This window comes from Dermacentor variabilis, chromosome 5, assembly GCF_050947875.1.
Source record: "Dermacentor variabilis isolate Ectoservices chromosome 5, ASM5094787v1, whole genome shotgun sequence".
Lineage (NCBI taxonomy): Eukaryota > Metazoa > Arthropoda > Arachnida > Ixodida > Ixodidae > Dermacentor > Dermacentor variabilis.
In genome coordinates, this window is record NC_134572.1 from 53,060,527 (window position 1) to 53,085,837 (window position 25,311).

Sequence of the window (25,311 nt, forward strand, 5' to 3'; positions counted from 1 at the left end):
AAGGTCACTAGCAAATGACTAATTTTTTGTAGGGTGATGTTTTGCTTCTCATTTGCTAGTCACAAAGGCTCCAGTTACATGCATGGAATGCGTGTGGACTTCACTGAATAGAACCAATAAATGCAATTACTTCGCTAAATCACGGTAAAAAGCTCATGATGCTCCATGCAACTTAGATTAGATGCTTAAAGAAGCTTGTTGTATCGTATATCTTACTAAATTATTCGTCATATCGAAGCTTAACAGTACTATATAGTGCAGGGCTTTGCTCTGTTTTGCTGCACTTCAAACAGCTTCCAATGATCAAGAGCATTTACTTTAGCGGACCAGCACTGTCAGGTTCAGCGCCTTTAAGCTGTGCAGTTCATGTTGTTTTTGGTACTTAAATGAAAAAAATATTTTCGAACGATAAATTTTGCAACAAAGCAATGAAGTCTGAACTAGGCAAAAGTGTCATTTAAGCAAAGTTGATTTCAAACAAGCCTACAATCAGACTGAAAGCTTCATAATATGCGACCTAAAAAAGTGCTGCAACTACTTCTTCTATATTTAGATACATTATCCATTATGCTGAGAATTTTAACTTGCTGTTAGCTGGTAAAGCAGTGATTTTCACCAAGTACCTGTGTGGCGATCAACAAAAGATTTGTTTTGATGTTGCTACAATGGAAGACTCATAATGAAGCATAGTTGCACATCAAAAAGCCACCGCCTAAGCACTCCGTACAGATGGTTAACCAGCAAAGCTGAAACGCGCAGGCTCGGTGTTTATCACTGGGCTAATCTGGGCGGTTCATTAAAGGATGGCTTGGTAGGCTGCTGGATCCTTAGTACAGAGTTGCGCTCGGCTGCACGAGCCTGTTCTTGTACTCGGGCTGCAGCATCGGCATGGCGCAGACAAGCTCGTTCTCAGTTCTGCTTGTGGCATTATTGATAAAAAACTGCCTGCTTGTAAGGAGTAAGTATGACGCGTGGCCTGCCCATTTCAGAGCTGGAGAAGAACTGCTGCTTGCGCTTGGCTGTATGAGCCTGTTCTTGTGCCTGGGCTGCAGCATAGGCATGGCGCAGACGAGCTAGTTCCCGGTTTTGCTCGTGGCATTATTGATCAAAAGCTGCCTGCTCGTCAGGAATACGTATGACGTGTGGCCTACCCATTTCAGAGCTGGAAAGAAACCCCTGTGTGCATGCTCAGCTGTGATAGAGAGCAACGACGTCACTACTGGCGCAGCTAATCCAACACCACCTAGCAAAGGCCTTATCACTCCGATCTATGACATCATGTTACCTGGCCTGACTGCCATAGAATATAATGGGGATGCTCCTGAGTAGGTAACAGTCATTTTGATGTCGCCACTTTCATCGTGCCAGCCTTGTCAATGGAAATTTTGGGCCAGGTAGCGCGACGTCGTGGATTGGAGTAAACAGACTTTGTGCTATCTAAGTGGTGTTGGCTAATTGTGCGCCTATCTTTCTCTCTCTCCTTTTTTTTTTTCCATGCATGTGCATGAGGTTACGCCGGAGGAGTTTTTGGTGTATAGGCGACCGACAGATGGACGGATGGATGGACGAACCAGCTAGCCATATACAGCTTTGCTGTAAAACAATTCATCCTCATTGGCACACATTCAAGTGCAGCAGATTAAACTTGGCATGAAATTCAGTAGACCAACTTTTCATTAATAGATGTCTGCATTTGGCATTGCATAATGCATGTTTACCCCATGAAGTAGAAGAAATGCAAAAGTTATGGAGGCTTAAACATTAATGGGGTGTTTACCCTAAAAGTGCATCACAATTTGCAAGCCCATGCATCTACAAGTCTGCAACTGCTATCACAGTAAAAGAAAGGATCAGAGACAGGATAAGGCGAATTGAAAAGAACTCATCAGAAACAATGACCTTGCACAAGCATGAAGCACAGCTGACACACACACACAAAAACAAAAGAAAACATGCGAAATTGATGAGCTGTAGATTGTATTTGCACCCACCAGCTGCTCACGCTTGGAGCGGTTGAGGGACGGCATACGCAGCTGGACACCCACGGTGAGTGCCTCACGCACTGTAAGTTCGGGGAGCAGGCAGTCATCCTGCATGACGTAGCAGCTTTGCTGGTTGAAGAGCTCTGTGTCCCGCACCCAGCCATTGACTTGGACTTCGCCTTGGTAGCCCTTGTCACTGCATAACAGACAAGGCATGGTTGCAGTCAGCTTATAAATAACATAAACCACTGGGACCACAGGTTGTGACATGAATTATTGAAATCTGAATAAGGTGTAGTCCAGAACAGAATGACTGCTTCTTACATGAAAAAATCACGCACATACCTGACCATGTTCTAGCTGATATATGGCGAGAACAAGAATACAATTATGTGCATTTGAGGTGATTGGGTTCGGGTTATTTGTTAACATCCTATAAAAGCTTGAATATTTTGCCAATTATCGTTATGAACATTCTCAAATGAGCTGTTTTGTTTCCATTCTTCTGCTTCGGCTGAACATAAACTTTGAAATTTAGTTGACCCAAAATGAATGAAACCAGAGCAGACCAACAAAAATCGACATTGATGGCTAGACGTTTGAAATATCCATGTTTGAATTACTGCAGGTACAACACCTGTCAGTAGTCTTCACTGAGCTCTGAAATTCCAGGATAGTAATATGTCAGCCAGCTTATATGTCAACCTGGGGCCATATAACACAAAACTATTGCAATCTCCTGACGTCAAATTTACGTAACCGCCGACGCAAGCATCGGGCAATGACCTACAGCGTTGCCTGAACAGCCCAATAAAATGCTCTCCTCATTTATAGTAGGTCACTTTTGTTTGCTTTCAAAACGAATAACATTGCCTACATTGAGTGGTTTTTCTTATCTAATTGGCTGACAAGAGGTGAGGAGCACTCAAGTGGAGAGGATTTCGACGGGGGTTGAGCCAGTGCACTGAAAATAGATAATCGGACAAAGAGGGACGTGCCAGCCACTGCAATTGGTACGCTTTCTCTTACTCAGGTAGCGGTGGCTTGTGTAAAATCACGGTGGCGTGCAACGGCCCGTTAAGAATTCCACCAAAACGGGTTCTCAGCAAAGAAGGGTTGGCAGTGCGAAGTCGTAAATATGCCAAAAGTGCTAGAAACATTATATGGCCATGTAGAAAGCTATACTATATGCAAATAAACCTCTGCTCTCCGGCAGGTACGAGTAGCCAGTGCCTGAGCCATCGGTGGCAGCCATCTTTTATTCCTTTCGGGATGGGGCAGTCTGCAGCTATTCAGAAAAAAATTCGGTCTTGTTTGGCATATTAATGCATCTTTAACGGGTACACATCACTTTGACGCGGTGAGTTTTAGTGGTTTTGTGACGTCGTGTGACAGGCAGGTGAAGTGGGCGCAGCCCGAGCACGTCTGACAAATAGCAGAGGGCTAACGCCGAAAAGGCGTCGAATCAGAAATAATTTTTCTTCTGTTTGGTCTACTCGTGCATAATGAGTGTGCGCATGTCATATCAGATGGGAAGCTATCGCGGTTTTCGTAACATCGCATGATAGACAGGGGAAGTGGGTGTGGTCGAAAAATGATTTTGGCCAATCATGGAGAGCTGATTGCAGAATTGGAATAGCTTTACATTATAGCACCCCTGCACAGGAAAAGATCTCTTAGTACGCAGTGGGTCAAATCGCCAAATGTAATAAATATGTTGCAGAAATTAGCATTCATGAGGGGCAGTGCAAGTAATTTACTATGCTTTGTGATGCAAGCAAGTCACCTGGAAAGTACTGTAGAACCTCGTTGATACGTTCACGTTACGTACGTTCTCCCGGCGCCAACGTTCGCAATCAAGAACATTAAAAACGACCCAATAGAGTCACGTTCATTGTTTAACGGTTCAGACGTGCCCGGAAAACATGATTTTTCGGCACCAACGTTCAGTACATTGCCAAACTGATACGTTTTCTGGCCCCTAGATCCCATATGTAAACAAGAAAATGCGTGATGCATGCGCGATCGAGGAAGATATATAGCTGCCCGCTGCGGCAGTTTCCCCGCAATAGTCACCCGTCCGTCTCACTTGGAATAAACGCTGGCGCGCACTCAGTTTCGCATTTCGCTACCACCAAATCTTCTCCGGGGTCGTCGCACCTGGCATTCACAGCTATCGCCACCAATCTTAATGCAATAAGCATCTTCGTCTATCTGTTTCATGGCGCAAGGTGCTGTCGGAAGCGTAGCGCACGCTTTTAATAGGCGATAACCGAAACTTCGCCATTCCCTGCTGCAGACTGTGATCGTATACATTTTCTGACCACTAGATTCCATGCGAACAAGAAAAGGCGCGACGGCACGAGCACAGTTTCTTATTCTGGTACCAGCAAATCTCTGCCCGGGTGGTCGCACGCTGCATCCACAGCTATCGCCACGAAACTTATTGCTATAGCACCTTCACCGGTCCGTTTTACAGTGCATGGTGCCGTTTGTAGCGTACTATGCAAGACCTATGGCCTAAGACCGGTGGGCCCCGGGTGCCAGACGACCTAGCTACGCCACTGATCGTTTCCCACTTGCGGCAAGTTGTTTTTTTGATCCACTTTCATTTCCATTAATTTATCATTTCTTTAGTTCATATATTAAGCACATGTAATTTCCCCTATGTTGTCCTTGGTGTCAGTGTTTGTTGGCCGTCTTATGATATGACTAATAAAAATCGGGCCCCTTGATTAACCCCCTTTCTTCTAACTTGGTTGTGTGATTTAGAGGTGCAAATGGGGTTGTGACACAAGAACAGCATTCTTCGGAAACACGAGTGGAAGCTCCACTTAAACCGATTCGCACAGTGTGTGGGATCTAGACGTCCAACAACGGCAGCCACAACATGAATTACCTAGGGCTATTTTTGACGATACGTATATTTTTGCAACTAAATGAGAATTATTTGTAGAATGGTGGCCATCATTAAAAGGGGCTGTTGCCTCTACATGCTTGGCTACTGATGGCCGATAAACCTAGGTAGCAGAATGACACCATCTCAATGTACTCAACTAATCTTTACAGTGACGTGTTGCGGAGAAAACTAAAAATGAAGCCACATCTTTTCTGAACACACCTTTAAGCAGGCACTTGGCTTAATTTTGCGCAAACAATGTTTCAGTCTAAAACAAAAGCCTGCCGTACATACTGCACAGAACTTCATAGTCGTCTTTTCAACATTTCTGTCAAGGTATTTTGTAATCAATCCAAATTAGTCGTGCTTTTCTATTTATGCCAAATGCTGTGAGCCTTGTCTTGCACGTATAAAATATTTTTCATCCTCAATTTGTTAATGTACGCGTGCTCTTGCACTTGTTCTTGTGCCAAGCCTGAAATGTAGTGAACTGTCAAAGAAAACTAAGCACTTACTAGTGACCAGAGAGGACATTCATCAGTGTAGTCTTGCCAGCACCTGAGGGGCCCATGATGGCCGTCAATGTGCCTGGTTCTGCCCTGCCATACATGCGGCTGATGAGGGCCTTTTTTTCTGCAAGACGGAAGAACAGTGCATGGGCCCAAGTAATACAGTTAGCATGTGTTTACGACATTTTGCTGTGCCATAACCATCATCATCACTCTGTTTTGCAAGTCCCCTGTAGGACAAAGGCCTCTCTTTGAGGTCTTGGTTACCTCTGCCTTTTCAACACACACCCCATACTTGCTGACTTCCTAATCTAATCACTGGTCATAGCAGATGTCTGGGCTAGTTGGTTATACATGGTAAATCTATGGCACACAAGGACAGACAAGACACTAGTGCCGACGTCCTGTCTACTTCCTTTATGCAGTCCTTGTACGCTGTAAATTTACCCCGATCAATGGATCTAGTTCTCTGCCACTCTCAACTGTTTCCATCTCCCTGGCATCTATTCAGTCTAATTGACCCCTCGTGTTCGGTTCTGTGTGCAATGATAGCATGCTACGACCTTGCTGCATATTTTGGATTATAGCGTGTGGGTTGTTTGAGACTGTTGGAAAGCATAAATAAATTCTTTCAAATTGGCTTAACCGAGTTTGACTTTAGTGTGGATGTCACATCTTGCGTATTAATGCATTTGTTGTCCAGTTGCTCCAGTAGAAAGATAAAGCTGCCATCACTTGTGAGCTATGACTCTCATAAATGAAGCTTAGTGGTCTTATTGGATCAGTGTTGCTGTTTACTCACAAAGCTACCCTGCTGCTGCATTTTAATAGGGTTCTTATTTTTCATTTTTCAAGACAGATGGCAGCTCGGGTCCATTTGACTGAATGCGTTGCTTCGAAGGTTGGGTTCGTAGATGGCCGGTGTTTTCCACTTTCACCAGCAAAACCATGATAGCATTGACTCCAACGCTTGTCATTATAAACAGGTCTGCAGATAGCAAGCTGCACATGGGACATAGGTGCTCTCAAGTTCCCATAAGAGAGGGAAAATAATACCAGAGCTCCAGTTTAAAGTGTGCCGGCCATGTTTTTTAGTGCTATGTTTGTTGTCATATATGCTATTATAGGCTAAAATTAAATGAGAGCATGTATGTGTCATTGCTAAAGGCAGCAATGTCGTAATAATGCATAACAATGAAGAAATAGACACGTTTTAGGGGACCCTTCACATTAAAATGTTTATTATTATAAAACTAGCACCTATAATATCTCACCACTCAGTCTTTTGTCATCAGTTCTGCCCCATTATTGCATTATTCAGCAGCTGTTTTGGACGAGTTCCTCCCACAACTACAAGGGCGAATCAGAATGTCTTTGCCCCTGTTCTTCTTCAGCCAAATTACGGCTGTAAATGAGAAGTCAACATATCCATTTCCAGCGGCGGACCTTTCTTGGGCCGGCCCGGCCTTATCTGCCGGTAGCTCCAAGGCACGGCACAGCTGTCAGTTGTTGACGGTGGTGGTTGTGCTTCACGCGTTCAAGGCATACGAGCAACGAAGTGCGATTTGTTTTCTATGGAGAAAGGGACGAACGCCCATCTAAATCCACAGGGAAATGCAGCCCACGTATGGAGAAAGGTGCCTTGTTTTGAGAAGCGCGAGGTGGTGATGTTGTGAGTTTGAAAAAGGCCTTGAAGACTTGCATGGCAACGCGTGTTCGGGGAGGCTGCATGCATCGCCGGCTGACAGCAAGGGCATCTCAAATTTAGTGCTGCAATGGGACAAATGGTATGAACCGGTGTGGAGTTATCTGGAAAAATAGTCTAAGGTACGTAGAACGATATGTATATTTGTAGTTACCTGGATGTACCTTATATTGGCTAATAAAAAACAGGGCAAATACTTTCCGATTCGCTCTCGTACTTTAAATATCATGCTATACAATAATCCAAAAGAAGGTATCTTTTTTTCCACAGTTTACAGAACAGATAAAAATCAATGTTATGTTTCTTGCTGTTTGCACTTAGCTTGTGTACCTTTCTTCTTGACAGGCACTGTGTATGTGATGTTTTTCCAGTCAAGGTAGACAGCATTACACCGGGACTGCCGGAACATGTCACTCGATCGTGCTGCACCATTCTCGATGTCAACCACAGGGCTACCCCCATTCTGGAAGGACACCACAAACTCCTGCGGCAGCAGCTGCGACTCGTCAAGAGATTCCTTATCCAATGATGTTGCTGCTGTACGCCGTACCTTCTCTTCAGACTCATTTGAGAGAGCCAGCTTGGAGCCTGCATGAAAGGTATGTCAGTGAGTTAAAATAACATCAGTTCTCATTAAATGAAGCTGCAGAGAATTAGATAATTTGATTTCGTGTTATCCAAAACAATTTAAGTAAGCTTCCTGGGAAATTTTGAGTGTATAATAATTTGAACTGGATCAAATACATGTATGTGTTTGAAGAATAGGAGGTTTAGTTATAAAATTAAATACCAAATATTATGTTCCTGCTTCCAGAAGTAAAAGGATAAATATCAGGTAGAAAAGGGTGGGAAATTTTAAAATGTGTTTCCTTTGGCTCACAGTGATATTTGGTAGGGCTTACCTGTCACACTATTTAATCAACTGGTCTTTAGAAGTACACTAATCCATACGTGAAGTCATATTATAGCATTACTTTCACCATGTTCAAACCAACTGTCATTACATATTGCCTGCCATGTATATATACGCTATGCAGTTCAGAGTACACACATTGATTTATCTCAACCTATTAAGTGCACATGTGGTTACTGAATTGAACTGTTTCACCTTTTCTTGCTTCCTTTCCTATTTTCCTAGAAAAGCTTTCAATATTTAATTCAACAACAGATATGCCAATTTCTTTTCGCCATCTGTATTTTGTTCTGAATAATTCACATATCTACATCTGAATTATTGTAGTTAAGTCAAGTGTAAAGAATCAGTTTTGTCCTTCCCACCGTGTTTCTGCCCTAAAGCACACCACACACGCATTATAATTTTTTGAAATTCAGAGGGTAAAAATCGGGTGTTATATTTAAAGAGAAAAACCTGGAGAATTCAGTTTTTGTTGTCTCACAGCACAAAGTTCAAGATTGGTGTGGTAATTTTTCAGAAACAATTAACAAGCATTTGTCTCTTTTTGTAGCAAATGCTCTATTTAAGTAAGTGAAATCACTTAGAGGAACATGTTGTGAAAATTAGACCTGCTTGCAAATCATGTGACCAACTCATCTATACAAATCGTCATTGGCACGCAGACATTATAAACATAAAGAAAAAAGAAACAGATGAAGAAATACAACGAATAGAGATGTCTTGGGCATTTCCTTCTTTACTTTGTTCTTTAAACTTCTTTAACAAAGGAAGAAAAGCACAAATAAAAGTGCACGTGGGCATGCTTCACAAGAGGTGTGACGCTTTCCCTTATCTTAAAGCCTTGTTGCTGTGCGTTATCTTATGCATTTGGGCACTCCTGTGTGCATCCTAGACCTGTAGGGCCTTTCGTCTTTTTCCATTTTCGTCCTGCCTTACTGGTTCCTTCCATAAGTTCTTGCAACAAAATTAATGGAATACCACCAAGCCGAATCAGTCACCTTTCTTTGAACATAAAATAATTGGGTAAATGCCCTCTCAAAGTCACAGCTACCGTTCTAAATTCAGATCAACATTAGCACTGTGTTCTCTTACTAGTGCATTAATGCTCTTTACATGTGTTCGACTACAGGGAAATGAGATGCGATGTGCCATTGCCATATTTATGTAAAGGCAGCTGTTAAAAACAAGAAGCTTACATTCACTGAAGGCCTGCAGGTTTTTGCGGTAGCGTTAATCTAAAAGGAAGCGTCTGCCAGGTTTATAGATGCATAATATTAACAATGTGATATCTCTTGAACACTTGCCAACTCAAGTTCGGCGCCATTCATAAGAGTCGCAACAGCTGCTTTTATTATTATTATCCTTGCAAAAGGATGAACTTGTTAAGGGTGCGGAAATCTGGAATAATTGGTGGTCACCCGGAAATGAAGGTCACATATATATATATATTTATGACCATAGATTGTCTGTTAGGTTTATATGGTTATGATTAACAAAATCGAACTCCTCGGTTTCTCTCCTCCACACACACACACACACACACACACACACACACACACACACACACACACACACACACACACACACACACACACACACACACACACACACACACACACACACACACACACACACACATATATATATAAGGGAAAAAAGAAAACTCTCAACAATAAGTTATCCTGTATGTCCTAGCTGCTTTGTACTAGAGTATTACTGCACTATGTAATTCATAAAAAAATTAAACACCGTCAGTATCTGAAACAAAACGAACATAATAAAACACGGTCAGATATTTTGACATGTGAATATCACCAAAGCTGACAGCTACACACATCATCACGAAAAGTATTTCGTAGGTTATTGTCCGAACATAATTATAAAGTGATAGCTTTACGTTACGCAGAAAGTTCGGCAGCAGTGGTGTTGTTCGTGTGTTGGCCATGCATTGGCCGTGTGCTGGATGTGAATGAAAACTCCCAATGGATGTGAAGAATTAATAAAATTCTTTAACAGGTCAAAGAATGTATCGATGCCAAGTTTCACAGGGAGGTTCCTGTAATCAAAGGAAGGTAACTGAGCTGAAAAGAAAATTGGGCTTTAGGTGGAAGTCGAACCCAGGACCTTCAGAACTCAAAGCAGCCACGGAGGCTCATTGGCTGAACCAATGCTTTGTGGTCTTTAACTTAGTCAGGTGTCTTATAGAAATGTACTGTTGTGTGCACGGTAAGTATGAGTAAGATAATTAACAATGGGCAAATTAGACTGAAGTGAATGCAAGTGTTGGGGTGGTATGTGTGTGCATGTGTGATGTATCGATAAGCACATTGTGTTCTAGATTTCGTAAAGTGCCTTAGAGAAATGTATTGATAGGTGCATGGTAATTGTGAGTATGCTAATTAGGAATGAGGTAATTAGACTGAAGTAAAGGCATGTGGTGGTTCACTGAACTTAAACAACTGGATGCATCCAGTATGCATGCACATGAGACTTTTGATGAGAAAGTTGTGGTTTGAGTATATGGTATCATTAATGGGTGTGTATCATCATCATCATCATCATCATCATCATCATCATCATCATCATCATCATCATCATCATCATCATCATCATCATCATCAGCCTGGTTATGCCCACTGCAGGGCAAAGGCCTCTCCCATACTTCTCCAACAACACCGGTCATGTACTAATTGTGGCCATGCAGTCCCTGCAAACTTCTTAATCTCATCCGCCCACCTAACTTTTTGCCGCCCCCTGCTACGCTTCCCTTCCCTTGGAATCCAGTCCGTAACCCTTAATGACCATCGGTTATCTTCCCTCCTCATCACATGTCCCGCCCATGCCCATTTCTTTTTCTTGATTTCAACTAAGATGTCATTAACTTGCGTTTGTTCCCTTACCCAATCTGCTCTTTTCTTATCCCTTAACGTTACACCTATCATTCTTCTTTCCATAGCTCGTTGCGTCATCCTCAATTTGAGTAGAACCCTTTTCGTAAGCCTCCAGGTTTCTGCCCCGTAGGTGAGTACTGGTAAGACACAGCTATTATATACCTTTCTCTTGAGGGATAATGGCAACCTGCTGTTCATGATCTGAGAATGCCTGCCAAACGCACCCCAGCCCATTCTTATTCTTCTGTGTATGGTGATTAGTAAGTTGAGTACAGGTGTCATATGAGTGTTGGATGCCTCAATGAATTTGAACTGATGCGATTGTGAATATAGAGAAGCATGTCACATGATTTACTATGCATGAGTGTAACAGTATAAATAGTGATTGATTTTCAATTGGTGATTATAGTGATTGATGACTGGTGATCGATAGTGACTGGTCATTCAGTGGTAGTGTAGCATTTCAAAGACAATGATGTATCAGAGCAAAAAATTGTACGATTGAAAAAGTCCGATCAAAGCATACAACATAAACAGCGATGCAATGAGAAGCAAATGGTGATGTGAAGTAAACAATGTCACTGAGGTGAGAAGCAAGTGATTGTGTGAAATAAAGAAACTGATATGTGATGAGAAGTAGGTCGTTTTTTGCATCAAGAGCATATGAGAAGCAGATCATGGTGAGAAACGATTCACATGAGAAGCAGTCAGGGACCCTTAAATGCTACAGCGTTCTACTCTTCAAGGCGAAGCTTAAGCGTCTCCCAAGTTTTTTGCACAAATCCCAGCATACCCAGACAACACTCGACGTCCTCAAATGGTACAAGTGTCCTCACAGTTTTTATGATGTTCTCGGTACGTCTTCAGGACGATATTCACGGGTTCATCCTGAAAACATCTGTTGCAGGACTTATTAAGAATGTCCGTTTGTCCAAGGAATGTCCACTACAGGATATTTTGAGGACATTTAGTTTTATGTTAGAAGAAACCCTGAAAGTGAAATCTTTACGGTTGTTCCTGCTGATGAATGAAAAATTAGGTGCTATACTTCATGTGACGTCGCTACTACGCCATGGAGCTTGATTTTGATTTTTTTTCGTTGAGTTAAACTTTGGTCAACTGCTCTTGGTACCTCACCACTGTTTTTGATTAAACCATTTTTTGTAATTGTATCGTTTTGAGTACTCGCGGGCGATAGCATTTGTGGTTGGTAATGAAAGAGAACCAGCAAGGTATCCCGGTATTTCAGCAAGGTATTTTCTTTTTTTGCTGGCATCGTTGTGGCTGGCACATTGGCACTTTCCATTTGGAAAGTCACAAGCCTGTCCAAGCCAAATACAGCATTGAAGAAAGACATGGCAGCAGACAGCACGTAAGTCCCTCTCATATCTTTCAGGGTGGCAGAGAGTGGAATGCAGATTTGTACAGGAAAGAAATAGATGCATAAGCACATGTTTTTAATTAGCAAACAGCGTAGACAGAGCCTTCATCAATTACATAGTGAATCAGAGGGCTTCTCGTGACTTTGCCATGGAGCTTTTTGTGTCGGATGGAACGGCTGCTGGAACTTGCGGTGTCGCTTCGCCTGCAGAATAATATCACCAAAGCTGCTCTCCACAGGTTTTTGACATTTTATGCCGGGTTGCAAAAGCAGACAGTTTCAACATGATGATTTCAGCGTTTCTGACCATTGCTCATTCATGGTTTAACGCTGCTGTAACGTCACTCTCATCCTCTCCGCGCTATTTTTACGAACAAGAGCATATTGCGAACGTCCAAGCAATCCGACGTTTTAGCACTGGCTGGCGGCAAATATTGCACTGTGTCGGCCTCTAAGCTAGAGGCAGTTATACTTCATATTTTTCTAAATGATGTCACAGCTAAGAAGGTGAAAAGTATTCGTTATGGAAAAAAAAAATTGACTGGATTGATTTTGCCATAAAGAGCAACATTTGATAACCAGTAGTCAATTGCTTTGGCACTTCATGCAATAATTTTGTGCTTCAGTGCTTGCTTCCATGTATGTGGCATATAAACTCTTTCGTTTGTCATTTCTCTGTATCTGGATGTAAGTTGTTTTTGACAATGTGCTGTTTATTATTTCTTTCAGTGACTTTTATTGAGTATATTATGAGTATTATTTCAGTTTTTGGATAAATCCATTTCAAGCCGAGAATTCCCCTGGCTTTGTCACGCTTCTTTGAACCTTTTTTGTCAGTGTGACATGTGCCGTTATTAAGTAAAATTAATAAGATCGTTTATGTGTGTCACTATGGGTCTACCTTTTCATTTCGTGTGGCCCTCTGTAACAGGGCTCAAAAGTATGCTCTGTCAAGCATAAATTGCATGCTGTACTTTTAAGCATAAATTTTTCGCCTAGTGGATAGGAAAACAGCTTACTTTAGGTATTAAAATCCACGGATTTTTACTGGACGCAGCAAATGCCTAGGTCTTTAAAATGTCCTCAACACGTACTGAAAAGATTCTAGAACACTCATCTGAGGACGCGTTCCGAGAATGTGCTGAGGCCGGACAACAGGACTTGACCGAAATGTTTTGAGGCTCATGTTGGGACGTCCTTGCTGAGGACGTCCAAACGTACTTGTATGTCCCGAGGATGTCCTGCGGATGTCATTGTGCTGTCTGGGACGTTTAATAATTAAGCTTGACAGCGACTGGAGAGGCACTGTCACAGCGCAACGAACACAACAGCACGTGAACAGTCCTGACTGGAGAGCGCGCAGAAGCATTTCAATTACCGCCATTGGGCTAGCAAGCGAAACGGCGAGCTTTATGAACCGCGCCGTCCGTAGTTGACGAAAGATAATCACCCGCTAAGACGCCCTTGTTAGAAAGGGCTTTACTCACCGAGAAGGGCATATCATTATAGAGCGACGCTTCTGTCTAGTACAAAGCGTGCCAAGAAAAATAAAAGCAAGTGAGCGGCCCCGTACTGTGCCACACATAGCAACAGCGAACATTCCGCTGCAATAATTGGCAGCAGTCACCATTTAATGTGCACGGACGATAATCATTACGATAAAATGTCCTTATTGCTTCAGAACTGCTAAAAGCCAATGCATTTAGGCAGTGCACATGACACGCGCACGCTCTGCGTGCAATATGTTTTGATCACAACAGTCCCTGCGCACCAGCAACAACAACAAAAGAGGATGTGCCCATCCCGCAGTAGAAAAACAAGTTAGGCATGCGATGCCACAAGGAGTGGACTGTTATACCTAGGGAAAGAACGTGACAGACCTACCGCGCACGCGATTCGAGCTTATATATAGGCAGCCTAAGCAGTCGCCGCATAAGGCATCCAACAATGAATGAAAACCACAGCGCAGATGCTTCACCGCAAAGCTCTTTCTCTGTCCAAAGGTCGGGCGGCGCGCGCGCGCCACGCGACAACTTTCCGACACTGCAGCTTTTGAAGGAATGTGGTGCACAGACCAGCAAAAGAACGCCCGAGGCGATCGCAACAGCAGACATGCACAGTCCTAAGCAACACCAGCCGCACGCAAAATTCGTTACCTAGATGAGCTAGAGCCAGGGCGCGCGGAGCACGACAGTGCTGGTTGCGTGTGTGCGGGTGCTAGCGGAAAGGGTCGTGCGGATGCGGGTAGTTCTCACGAGAAGCGAGCACAGAAGCACAACAGCTTTCGGATGAGGCTCACCGTGACGCAAATAAACGACGGGACAGCGTGTGAAGTCCACAGGTAGGGAGGGCTGCTGTACGCTGTCGAGGCGCTGACGACAGGCATATAAAGTCACAGTCAGCCGCCAAGCAAATCCACGCACGTCAAGAAAGAAAGAGTAAAACACAGATGCCGGCAAGGAGGAAAGGAGAGGTGTGTGGAGAACGTGGGAGAGATTGACGATGAAAACGGACGAGGAGCTGGGAGAGGCAAGAAACAGCATTTGAGAGATGCAGCGCATGCGTGCTGCGGCTCCGACGCCCAGCCAGCCCAGCGGTGCGCGACGCGCCCGCGCTTTGGGCGTGAGCGTTTCCTTCGGACCGGTAGCGCCATCTCAAAAGCCCGTGTCAAAACCCGAGCTTCCAAGGCGTATGCAAATGTAGCGTTTGTTGCAGGCGCCGGTAGAGAGCGAACGTAGACGTGAGCATTGCGAGCGGGCGTTTCGAATTTTCCCGGCTACTCTCTTGTCGACAGAGCGATGAGGAGACAGATATGTTTGCGCCCGAGAGGTTAGCACACAACTGAGGGCTTTATTGCTGCAGGGTTCACGATGTCACAGCGAAACTTGTTGAAGCGAGTTTGACCAAATCGCTATCTCGCACTCTGTATCATGATGCTTTTTAGATGATTCGAAAAGGATGCATGCGGCGTGAATATGGCTTTATGTCACATTTTCTCGACCCCAAAACAGTTGAGCCTTATGGCTTATGACTGGCGTGAACTGAGTTAGCCTGTTTGTTTGTTTTTTCGCTTAATTTGGGTATCCATGCGGCATAACGTCGGTATGACACTAAATGTAAGCAAGCAAGTCCGTTTCACGAGGATACTGTGACTTATGAAATCGGGGCCCAATATATATATATATATATATATATATACTAAACACTGCAGCCTTTCACTGCAGATAGAACAATCAGTGACTTATAAGTTTCCTTGAAGACTGTGTCACGCCTCCACTATAGCTGTCCGTAAAAAGAAAGAGCGATGAAATTAAAGAAAGAAAAAAAAAGAAGGAAAGTAAAGCTATAAATTAAAAGGAAGCTTTATCTGAGGAGCGCCTACCTATAATACATGAAAACGGAGATATAGCTAATCTGGTGAGATTTGATTAAAGGAAGCATATTTTTCATCTTGGGAGTCTGTAGTTTAATAAAAGTTGTTCAAAACTGCAAATTACAATGAAATGGCAGCATGAAGTTCACAAATCTAACTCAGTTAAAGAAAGAAGGATACTGCAATTCTACCAACTGCACCTAGTGAGACATCTAAGGCGGTTAAAATTGACGTATTACTCACTGCTCTAAAGTATATCGCTAATTTGCGAGTAGAGCTTTTGCAAAACTGCCGTAAATATCGCAACAAGTTCACGTAAGCTGTTGACTCGGTCATCAAAATTGTCCGCTTCAGATGCTCCAATGGTTGCAGTATAAAGAACAGTGAAATCTGTTTCTGGTGCAGGGTTACTGTTCTGTAAAATTTGTGCTTCTCACTTCTTTATTTTATTTTGAAAGCGCACCGATATTCGATAATTGCCGTAACACCTTGACGCTTTAAGTAAAAATCTTGCTCACCAATCAAAATTGGTTCAGCGGTTGTCGGTGTACTGAGAGCATTTCTGCATTCCACACGTGTTTGATGATAGGTATATCAGAGTTAGTTCAGAGGTATAAATTATCTTCTTAAACGCGTCGCGAACCTTCATCTGACGTTCTAGATTAAGAAAAATAAAACAAGGAAGTAGTGTTAATTTTTTTTGTTTAACTTAAGGAAAAAAAACAAAGAACAGTTGAAACGCTATGGCAGTGGGTGTTATCGTGCATTCCTGTGCTAAAAAAATGAATGAAAAAGCCTATGCGAAAAAGAAAAGACACGCTTTCCGGAATCGGTAAATTAATTAAAGTAAATTATGGTGTCCCACCTGCCAAAACCACGATTTGATGATGAGGCATACCGTAGTGGGGGACTACAGAATAATTTCGACCACCAGCGAAATTATTCGTGCACCTAAATCTACAAGTGCACGGGTGTTTTCGCATTTCGCCCTCATCGAAATGTGGCCGCGCGCCTTGGCCGGTATTCGAGCCCGCGACCTCGTGCTTCCAGGATCGCTAAATGGCAATGGAAACAAGTGTACTTTCATCACCTTGGGGGAGGGGGGGGATAAACCATTATTATAGAACCAGCACTTTATGATGGCCGGGCCTAAGCCTCCCATGATTCATTATTTTTATTATCGTGATGATCCAGGGAGGGCACAACGCAAGCGTTATGGGAAGTGTTTCGTTGCCAAACGACTTTTCGTGGCTGAAAAAGACCGGATGTGACAAACCACCGCATTATTATTATGCTATCATTAACATCAACGCATTTTTTGAGGCCGCCGGGTGACGCGATGTGGAAGTCAAATCGGCAGATAGGGCTATTCTACTTCTTCAGCTTGGTTGCTTGAAGAGTTGGACAATGCTGGCATGACATAAGTTGCGTTATATTAACTAATTAACACTGCCACAGTATTTAAATTAAATGTTACTTAATCGGGAGTACGTTTTATATATAAATTTCGCAAATAAAGCCAGGATCAGTTTTCGAGGCACATCTATAAAGTAGAAATAATGCAACTGGCACTAGTTTTGAAATTTTGTCCAAAAAGAGTGTCACGAAAATGCAACGACGTGCCAGGTAGATTTGTCGCCACAGAGCAACGGTACGCTTTTCTGGGAAACAATAAGCGGAATGCCCATGTATTTCGACACAGAATTTAGAGGTGGGTATGCTGTAGCTGATTTAGTCTCGCGGTTCTTGTAGTCAATGGAAGTTCCTTGAGCACTGGCTAGCTTATATTTCGGAATAACAATCTGCACCGTAAACCAATTCATTAGAAATTAAACTAGCAGAATGTAATGAGATAGTTGCATATTATTATTTATCGAATAAGGTGACTCTGTCTCTTTATGTAACCAGACTGATGAGATGGAATTAAGCTCTCTGGCAATACACGACGTGCAATAATTCTGCTTGAGTAAAATAAAATGAAATAAATAAACGTATAGTGCAAGTACAGGCGCACTACTGGATACACGCGCTGCTGGGCATGTCTTTCTTTTTTCTTTTTTCATCATCAGCCAACTTATGTCTGCAGGTCGAAGGCCTCTTCAGCTCAGTGATTTTCAATCATACTTGTCTTCTGTCAGCTGAAACTATCCTGTGCCTGCATACTTTATAATTTCGTAACACCAGCTAATTATCTGCAGTATTATGCTGCATTTCACATCCCTACGCCCCAATTTGTAACTCAAACTATGCATATAAGTCAATCTCAATTAATCAAATAGATTGACGGCTACCTGCTCTACCCCTTACATGACTTGGCAAACATCACTTATCGTTTATTTTACCTAAGTTAGGAAATCAGCAACATCCGCGGTTCTCTTTCTAACTCATACTTTCCTCTTGCTGTATTTAGCGCTACATATTTTCCGTTCCAGCGCTTGTTGCGTGTTGTGCTTATTTACACAAGTTTAAATGTTGTCCTCCAAATTTCAGGCCAAAATATGAGTACTGGTGGAATGGACTGATTAAATACTGTTTTTTTTTCTTTCAGAAGTACCGTCATCTGCTATTTTTAATGGCTTGAGAGTGTCTACTGCACGCGCTTACGCCTTCTTTTTTTTACCCACATATAATATGCCTTCGAGCCAACCTTTAAATTTTAGTATTCACCATAACTCACCTATAGAGGTGTCCTTCTCACGATCTGTGTCCCATGTGGCTACATAGTCTATATAAGTGTGTTCCTGCATGCGTTTAACTTACGAAGCACGAAATCTTACTCTCTGGCCAAACTAGTGAACATTAGCTTAGTTTTAAAGTAGTAAGCTGTTGGGCTAGTGGGTTCGACATATCTTGCAATGGGGAGCGCAGAAGTGGTTCGGAATAAAGGAGACAAGACAGGAAAGACGCTGTCTTGCCTCCTTTTTCCGAACCTCTTCTGCGCTCCTCATTGCAAGTTAGCTTAGTTTACTTCGCATATTGATTCCAAAACAGGTTTTGCGGTTCAAGTTCGGAATTGTTTGTTGGGAGTTGCTGAGTTGGGAGTTGCTGTTGCTGAGGAGGGCAATGTTATCTGCAAACAACATGTTTGCCGAGCATCCGCTCTCCTTGCCGGACATCCTTTTTTTGCCAGTACTTTCCGTCTTATGAAGAATTCGAGAGCCCTGGGATAGTAGTAGACATTTCCTATAGGACATTCAGGTATGTTTACTGTATTCGGGCCAGGGAATCTCTCCACGACAATTCTCTTTGGCGCTTCGAACGCGTTTTCTACATCTGTGGAAGCCACTACAAAAAAAAAAAAAAAGAACCTTACGTAAATCAAAATGCTCTCTATGTCTTGCGCATAAACTTCTTGTTGTTGTTGTCGCGTTGATTTATAGACGTTAAAAGTGTGCCGAGTTAATTATTTCTCCTTAATTTTGCAGAAACGGCTATACCGATCAGAGATACGTATATTTCTCATGCCGCTCGCTGTGTCTGCGTAGTAAACGCTGGGGCGCAACTGTATTATATGTGTTGCGTAATGTGTTTACACTGTATACTGTGCTATACGTTCTCACGTCTATGTTTGCCGTAGCGGTCGTCTCTCCACGCTTGCTCAAAACATCCACTCGACCCCTTTTCGCTTTGCTTATCAAGACTCTGGCTAGGCTCCAAGGACAGCTCCGCGGGTCAACGCGATAGAGGCGGTACAGTGACCTCACTCGAGACGTACTGCGTTGAACTTCGCTTTTTTTTTTTTTTGCTTACATACCAACACATTTACTCACGTTGCAAAGAAGACCGATTCTGGAAGTTCCAGGCTGAGCAAACAGACGTCACCTTTACTCCTTCGTTAACGACGCATCCCAAGTTCGAATGGTTCAGCCTCCTGAAACCCTTTGTATATTTCATTTCCTTATTTTATTTATTTATTTTCACCTTAAAGGCCCGGATGCATTACATAAGGGAGAGCTTTAATCCTTGTGACAATGTTAGAACAAATAGTACAGAGCTATTAAACCAAATTGCATTCAGTACCTCTCAATGTGAACAAGGGAGCGATTGCGGTATTGCACTCATCCCGGATATTATGTCAGAGTTCGCGGAACTGCATGAAAAGCGTTTGCTCGTTTTTTTGCCGGCAGCTGTCGGGGAAATTGACGCTAATTTGATATAAGACGTTGTGTCGTCACGGGGTACTATTTTGGACATTGTAAAATTCCGCCATATCCTCGAATTTGCCATCTTGCCTGCTCTTAGCGCTGCTATGGCCTCTCTGTATCAAAATACTGTCATTACAATTTTTGTCAATATGGCGATATTTGACAATTCCCAGGATAACACCCACGGACGACGAAAAGCAACCATGAAGTGAATTTCGCATTCGCGAAATGACATAAAAAATACGGGATGCACCATCACTTGGCAATCTGGCCATCAACGGAACGCAATAGTGCATAGTCATCTGTGTTTATGCAAAGAAAAACAAATGCTACCACATCAAAGATATCGGGACATGGTTGTGTTTTGCCCACGCTTCTGGCATCCAACAGTGACAGTAAAAAAAGTATTTTTATGTTTGTAGAACGTAAGTCGGTGATAATAACAGACTTGAAAAACAATTATGTCCTTGAGCCGTCTTCAGGTCTTATATAATAGGGGAAAAGGACACTGTAAAGAAACCCAAAATAATTGGGAATAGTAGAGTTCGCTTACAAACCATGTCTGCATTTATCTTCCGGAGAAAGACGAATTGTTGCGAAGAAAATGAAGGCAAAATGTACATTAGCAAACCCACCCCCCCTTCACCCCCACCAAAACTATAGTGTCCATGACGTTAGTGTCAGGTTAAGAGTTTCGTGGTAGTTCAGCGTGCGTGGGTCATTTGTGTGCAGTAAAAATACAGAGTTTTCAAGGTTGCATTTCTACTTACTCTCAAATGCGATGTATTCTTTCTTGCAGAGTGGTGTATACCACCGTGAAAAAAAAATTTGGAGGTCGCTTAAGCTTCGCCCTTAAGAGTGGAGCGCGATAACACTCAAAGAAGCCTGACTGCTTCTCGCGCTTCCCGGCAACTGCAGCGTATGTAACCGTAATGTTTATCGGGAAACGCTCGCGGCGAACGCTATGCACGAAGGCGGGCTTTCTGGTAGAAGCGCGGCCTCTTGCGTGGGCCGCGATGCGGCGGAGGCGAGCGCCATCTGGAAGTGTTGCAAGGAAAAGGGCGCGCCACTCCGTGGCCTCCAAGATATTCGCGCGCCAGCGCGCGCAAACGGCGGACGCCGTGGCTGGTCTGCGAGTGGTAGAAGCGCTGGAAAATGAGTTTTCGCGTAGCAGAATTATGTTTTATCGTACATTCAAATGGCAACCGGACGCTATCATGTACGTAGGTTGTGTGTAAATCGTACTTTACGACTTTTGTACTTATTTTAGCTTGGGAGATTCAATTGGTTCAGTAACTTCCTTGCGCCACAGGGAGGGCTGGGGTATGGGTGGTTCGAAAATCTTTTTGCCGAAACGACGTCCGACGCTGGATGCAGGATTTTCTGCGACATGGGGCCCTTAACGGTTTCGCGTTAATAGTTTATTTGACTCGAAAAGAGCATTGTTACACGCGTGTGGCGCGCTCGGGAAAGTTTTCACACGTAGAAGTTGAGGAGGGTGGAAGGTGAAGTAATTGACTAAATACAGCGACGATACGTAAAAACCTAGGCATGGATAACGACGAAGAGACTCATTTTTCATGTCGTGCCTCCACGCGCCGTCAATAATTTCTACTTTATGAGCGTACCTAATTTTATTAAATACCCTGAAGAGCCTTCGCGGCGTCGGGCTGCTGTCACCTTGCTTCTAACATCTGGGTATTCAGCCTAAATGTTAAGATGCGTGATAGCTGTGGTATCCTTAATTAGGGACATGAGAAAATATATACACTAACGTCTACGTGTTACGATTAGTTGTGCGGCCCATGAAGTAGGTAAGTGGAAGGTCTGCTTTTGCGTCGGCAAACAGAGCAGGGGCGGAATTAACAAATCCAACTTACGAACAGATTTTAGCGTAAGAAAAAAAAATTGTGAAAGAAAGCGTATTCGCAAAGCTAAAAACGTTCGTGAGATCAGCAAGCTTAAGATGCATGCCGCTGCAAAAAGGAGCGCTGTAGTCAATAACAGACGTGTGTGCAGTGGTAGTATATATGCGAACTTCCGTACTTTAGCAGAAAGCAAACGTAAGTCGATTTTCAAAACTTAAAGGGCTATTGCAGCTGCTGACGTAAGAAGGAAGTTATACAACAGGTGGGTAGCAGTCTTAGAACATAATGACACCGGTGTGCGTACCGGTCGAGCTGCCACTGGTAAGCGATAGAGTGAACTGCTGTAGCCGACTGGCTGGGAGGCCGCGACGATTACTATAGGATGACAGATGCTTTTTCGTTGCCGACGCTCCGATAGGCCATCCGAATGGGTCTAGTGCAGTTTTAACGCATGGTAGACTTAGACATGCATTGCTGCGAAAGACAACTTTAATGCTTGCTGTCTGTGTGCTGGGAAGATTGGGGCAGTTTCAGCTGGTGTTTAATACCCGGCGAGTTCTGCCTGTCCATGCTTTCGATATACTAGTGTACTTTTAGTGTTTTTGACGATACTGAGTGGGGTCATAGTTAATTGTCAGAAGAGCGGTATCTCTCCGTCGTCCTGATCACCAAAGCTGACCACCAAAGCTGGCCAGTGATTTGAAATATTTTCTGCACCCCAAGCTGGTGTTGTATCTTCGCACGCAGTAAGCCTGCCTATGCTGATGGGTTTTACATTTTTGTTTTATTAAGCGCTTGCGAGGCTCGTTTTCTTGCGAAATGAAAGAATGACAACACACCTAAACATCTGAAATTATCAAGACTTGTTGCTGTTAGACGATATTCTGTCTTGTTGTGCGCTATTAGCCCCAGTCTGCTATTATATTACTTCGTCTCTGCGTTGGAAAATTATTCCCCAACGCCGCAGTATCTATGTCCCCGTTATATCAAGGGAACCCATGTGCGTACGTACGAGTGGTAATTCTGTCCAACATGCCAAGCGGGACATCTTTGGTTGCACATGAAAAGGAAAGACGCGGATAAAATCATATGATTGATGAGGTTAGCGCACAGATTGTACGAAGGCACTGAATGGCGCGATAACATTTACTACTGCATAAATAAACCCACAGCCACTCGTTTCGATATAGAAAGTAAGCGTACATCCATCTGGGTGAAAAACTTGAGTAGACAACACCTGTCAACTTAATTTATGCCACTTTGGTCTATTAGAGGACAAACGTCGAAGCTGACGTGATGAATGCCTTCATGGCAAGCTGAACAACGTTATAAAGCAGCCTGTAAGGCCCCAATGCAGACAGCACGGCCTGACACCGAAAGTTCGTCGGTTCAAACTACTACCGAACGGATATATCGTCCAGCGGAAGAACAAAGCTAACGAATGGGGTGTTTTTCGGTGGACCGTTCACCGTTGATTTGACATGAAATGTAAGTGTACCGCTACACAGCCCAGAGCCTACGCAGGCAACACAAGTGCAAAGAACAGTCAACAGCCAACGCCGTTTTTTGATTGGCTAAAGGCTATTATTCTCAATCCAGGCTGACATGAGGCGTAAGCGGAATGGCCTAACTCACGTCTTACAGTCTGTCAAACCGACAGTTACTGTATCTTTTCCTCCTCTTACTTAAGAGATCTTTGTAGGCGTTTGTGAGTACGGAGAAAGAATTTTTTTTTATTCTGCAAAAAAATAATACGATGCTCTGTGGAAGCTGCGAAGTAAGAAAGTGAAAAACGCTTTCAGGCCTGTAATCGCGGAGGATAAGAACTTTGAAGTCTTTTTCAATATTGCGAAGCATGTAAGATGCCGCGCTTACTAATGTGTGTCCTGTCAGCAAGATGGAAGCATTTTGGTTGCTTAAAATGCCCTTTTCTGAAAGCATAGAGGTACGTAACTTCGTTGAGTGCGTTTGGAAAACGCTGTGACTTAAGGATATTTGTAGATGAGCAAGAGCAGGTCTTATGGCTTCTACTGAACAAACTTTACACAGGGGCTATGGTGCTGTCAGCGTTCAGAGAACAACTCAAGAATGGTTTCTTTCATATTCTTGAGCTTCTATGTTTATGTACACCCATAAGACGAATCGCCGGATGCATTTCTAGGGATCTTTCGGAATCGTTCCACCCGATTCTACGTTTTAAAGCATGCTTTGCGGGCGGACGCGACATTAGCAAATCGCGCATCGTTCCTGCTTGCATATATATCAGTCATATATATGTATCATATATATACACACACGCACACGCACTGTTACGTTTCGCCTACGACGCGCGGTTTAGCCGGCGCGGATGCAACGGACGCCGGGGCTTCGTTCAAAGCGGCAGACATTTTGGCCCGTTCGGCGCCGCCGCTACGCCTCCCCGCCAAGCGCGTCCAGGCATGTTCCGATGCCACGTGTCTTCATGTGCGTGTGTGAGTGTATGTGCATATTGGTGCCCACGCTTGTCGAAGCGCGGCAGCCGGGGAGAGGAGCTCCCAACAACTGTGAAGCGAGGGGGTCCGAGCGGCGCCGACACGACGGCTGCTCCACCTTCTCTTCCCATTCTGCCCAAATGGCGCCGACACGACGCTGCGCCACCTTATCCCATTGTTCCCGAGCGGCACAGTCACGTGCTCGTCTATAGAGGGGTTCCTTCTTGCCCTCAACTGCGAGAGTATAAAAGCAGCTGCCCCCGGACGCCAAAGAGGGCTCCGATTTCTTCTGTTGAGTACCGTGCACTCCCGTCTCTCTACTTCGGTCAACCTGACCGCCAACTCTTTGCGATGTTAGAATAAACAAGTTGTTTTGTTGTTACCAGTCGACTCATGCTTTGCCGGGACCTTCGGATGCTTCCAGTTGTACCCCAGGCCGCCAGGCCAACGCTACCCTTGGGGCTTGCGACCCAGGTGCAACAACGGGCGTCAGCGCCGAGCTCCCAACAACTCGTGCCAGCGGCGCGATTACAACAGCACACGCACACGCACACACACACACACACACACACACACACACACACACACACACACACACACACACACACACACGCACACGCACACGCACACACGCGCACACACACACACACACACACACACACACACACACACACACACACACACACACACACACACACGCACGAGCGCACGCGCGCGCTAAGCTGACTCAGCTGACTGCTAAAGCTCTCTAGTATGCACGCGTCAAGCTGGAAACCCTGTAGCTTTTCCTTCGCTCTAATCTCTTGCGCCACTGAGGTGCGACGCCTGCAACACCGATGGCGGCGCTCCTGATCAGGCCAACGTTGTGAGATGCCTGATGCCGACCAGGGCGATGTTTCTGCTGCGCACAAGCAGTTGTCTCGCGTTCAACGTGTTGCGCCCGTGTGCTCTTGAGTGAGTGAGTGAATAAACTTTTATTGGGTCCAAGAACACTGTCTGAGGAGCTTCAGTAAGACGCCAAACCTTAGTATGACTTTGCGGGAGTTGAGGGAAGCTTTGGTACCTCGATTACGTCGTGTTTATCTCGCCTAGGTGACCAACTTGAAACCGTTAAATGGGAGGGGGAAGTGGTAGATTTTCGTATATCACGAATGATGAAACTTCGACGGCC

The 25,311-nt window shown here is 43.9% G+C and overlaps 1 protein-coding gene across 2 annotated transcripts in view; it reads right to left on the reverse strand.

Moving 5' to 3' along the window:
* Positions 1-25,311, reverse strand: part of LOC142582606 (ATP-binding cassette sub-family G member 1-like) — a 76,722-nt gene that overhangs the window by 34,261 nt on the left and 17,150 nt on the right. The window contains exons 1-4 of one of the 2 annotated variants that reach the window (XM_075692490.1): positions 14,440-14,560; positions 7,426-7,683; positions 5,397-5,514; positions 1,992-2,178 (exon numbers count right to left, since the gene is read on the reverse strand). In XM_075692490.1, the coding sequence (XP_075548605.1) occupies positions 1,992-2,178; positions 5,397-5,514; positions 7,426-7,504 (384 nt within the window). In that variant the 5' untranslated portion in view covers positions 7,505-7,683; positions 14,440-14,560. Of the gene's footprint in view, positions 1-1,991; positions 2,179-5,396; positions 5,515-7,425; positions 7,684-14,439; positions 14,561-25,311 lie in introns of those variants that run through there. The other variant, XM_075692489.1, reaches the window with a different exon arrangement.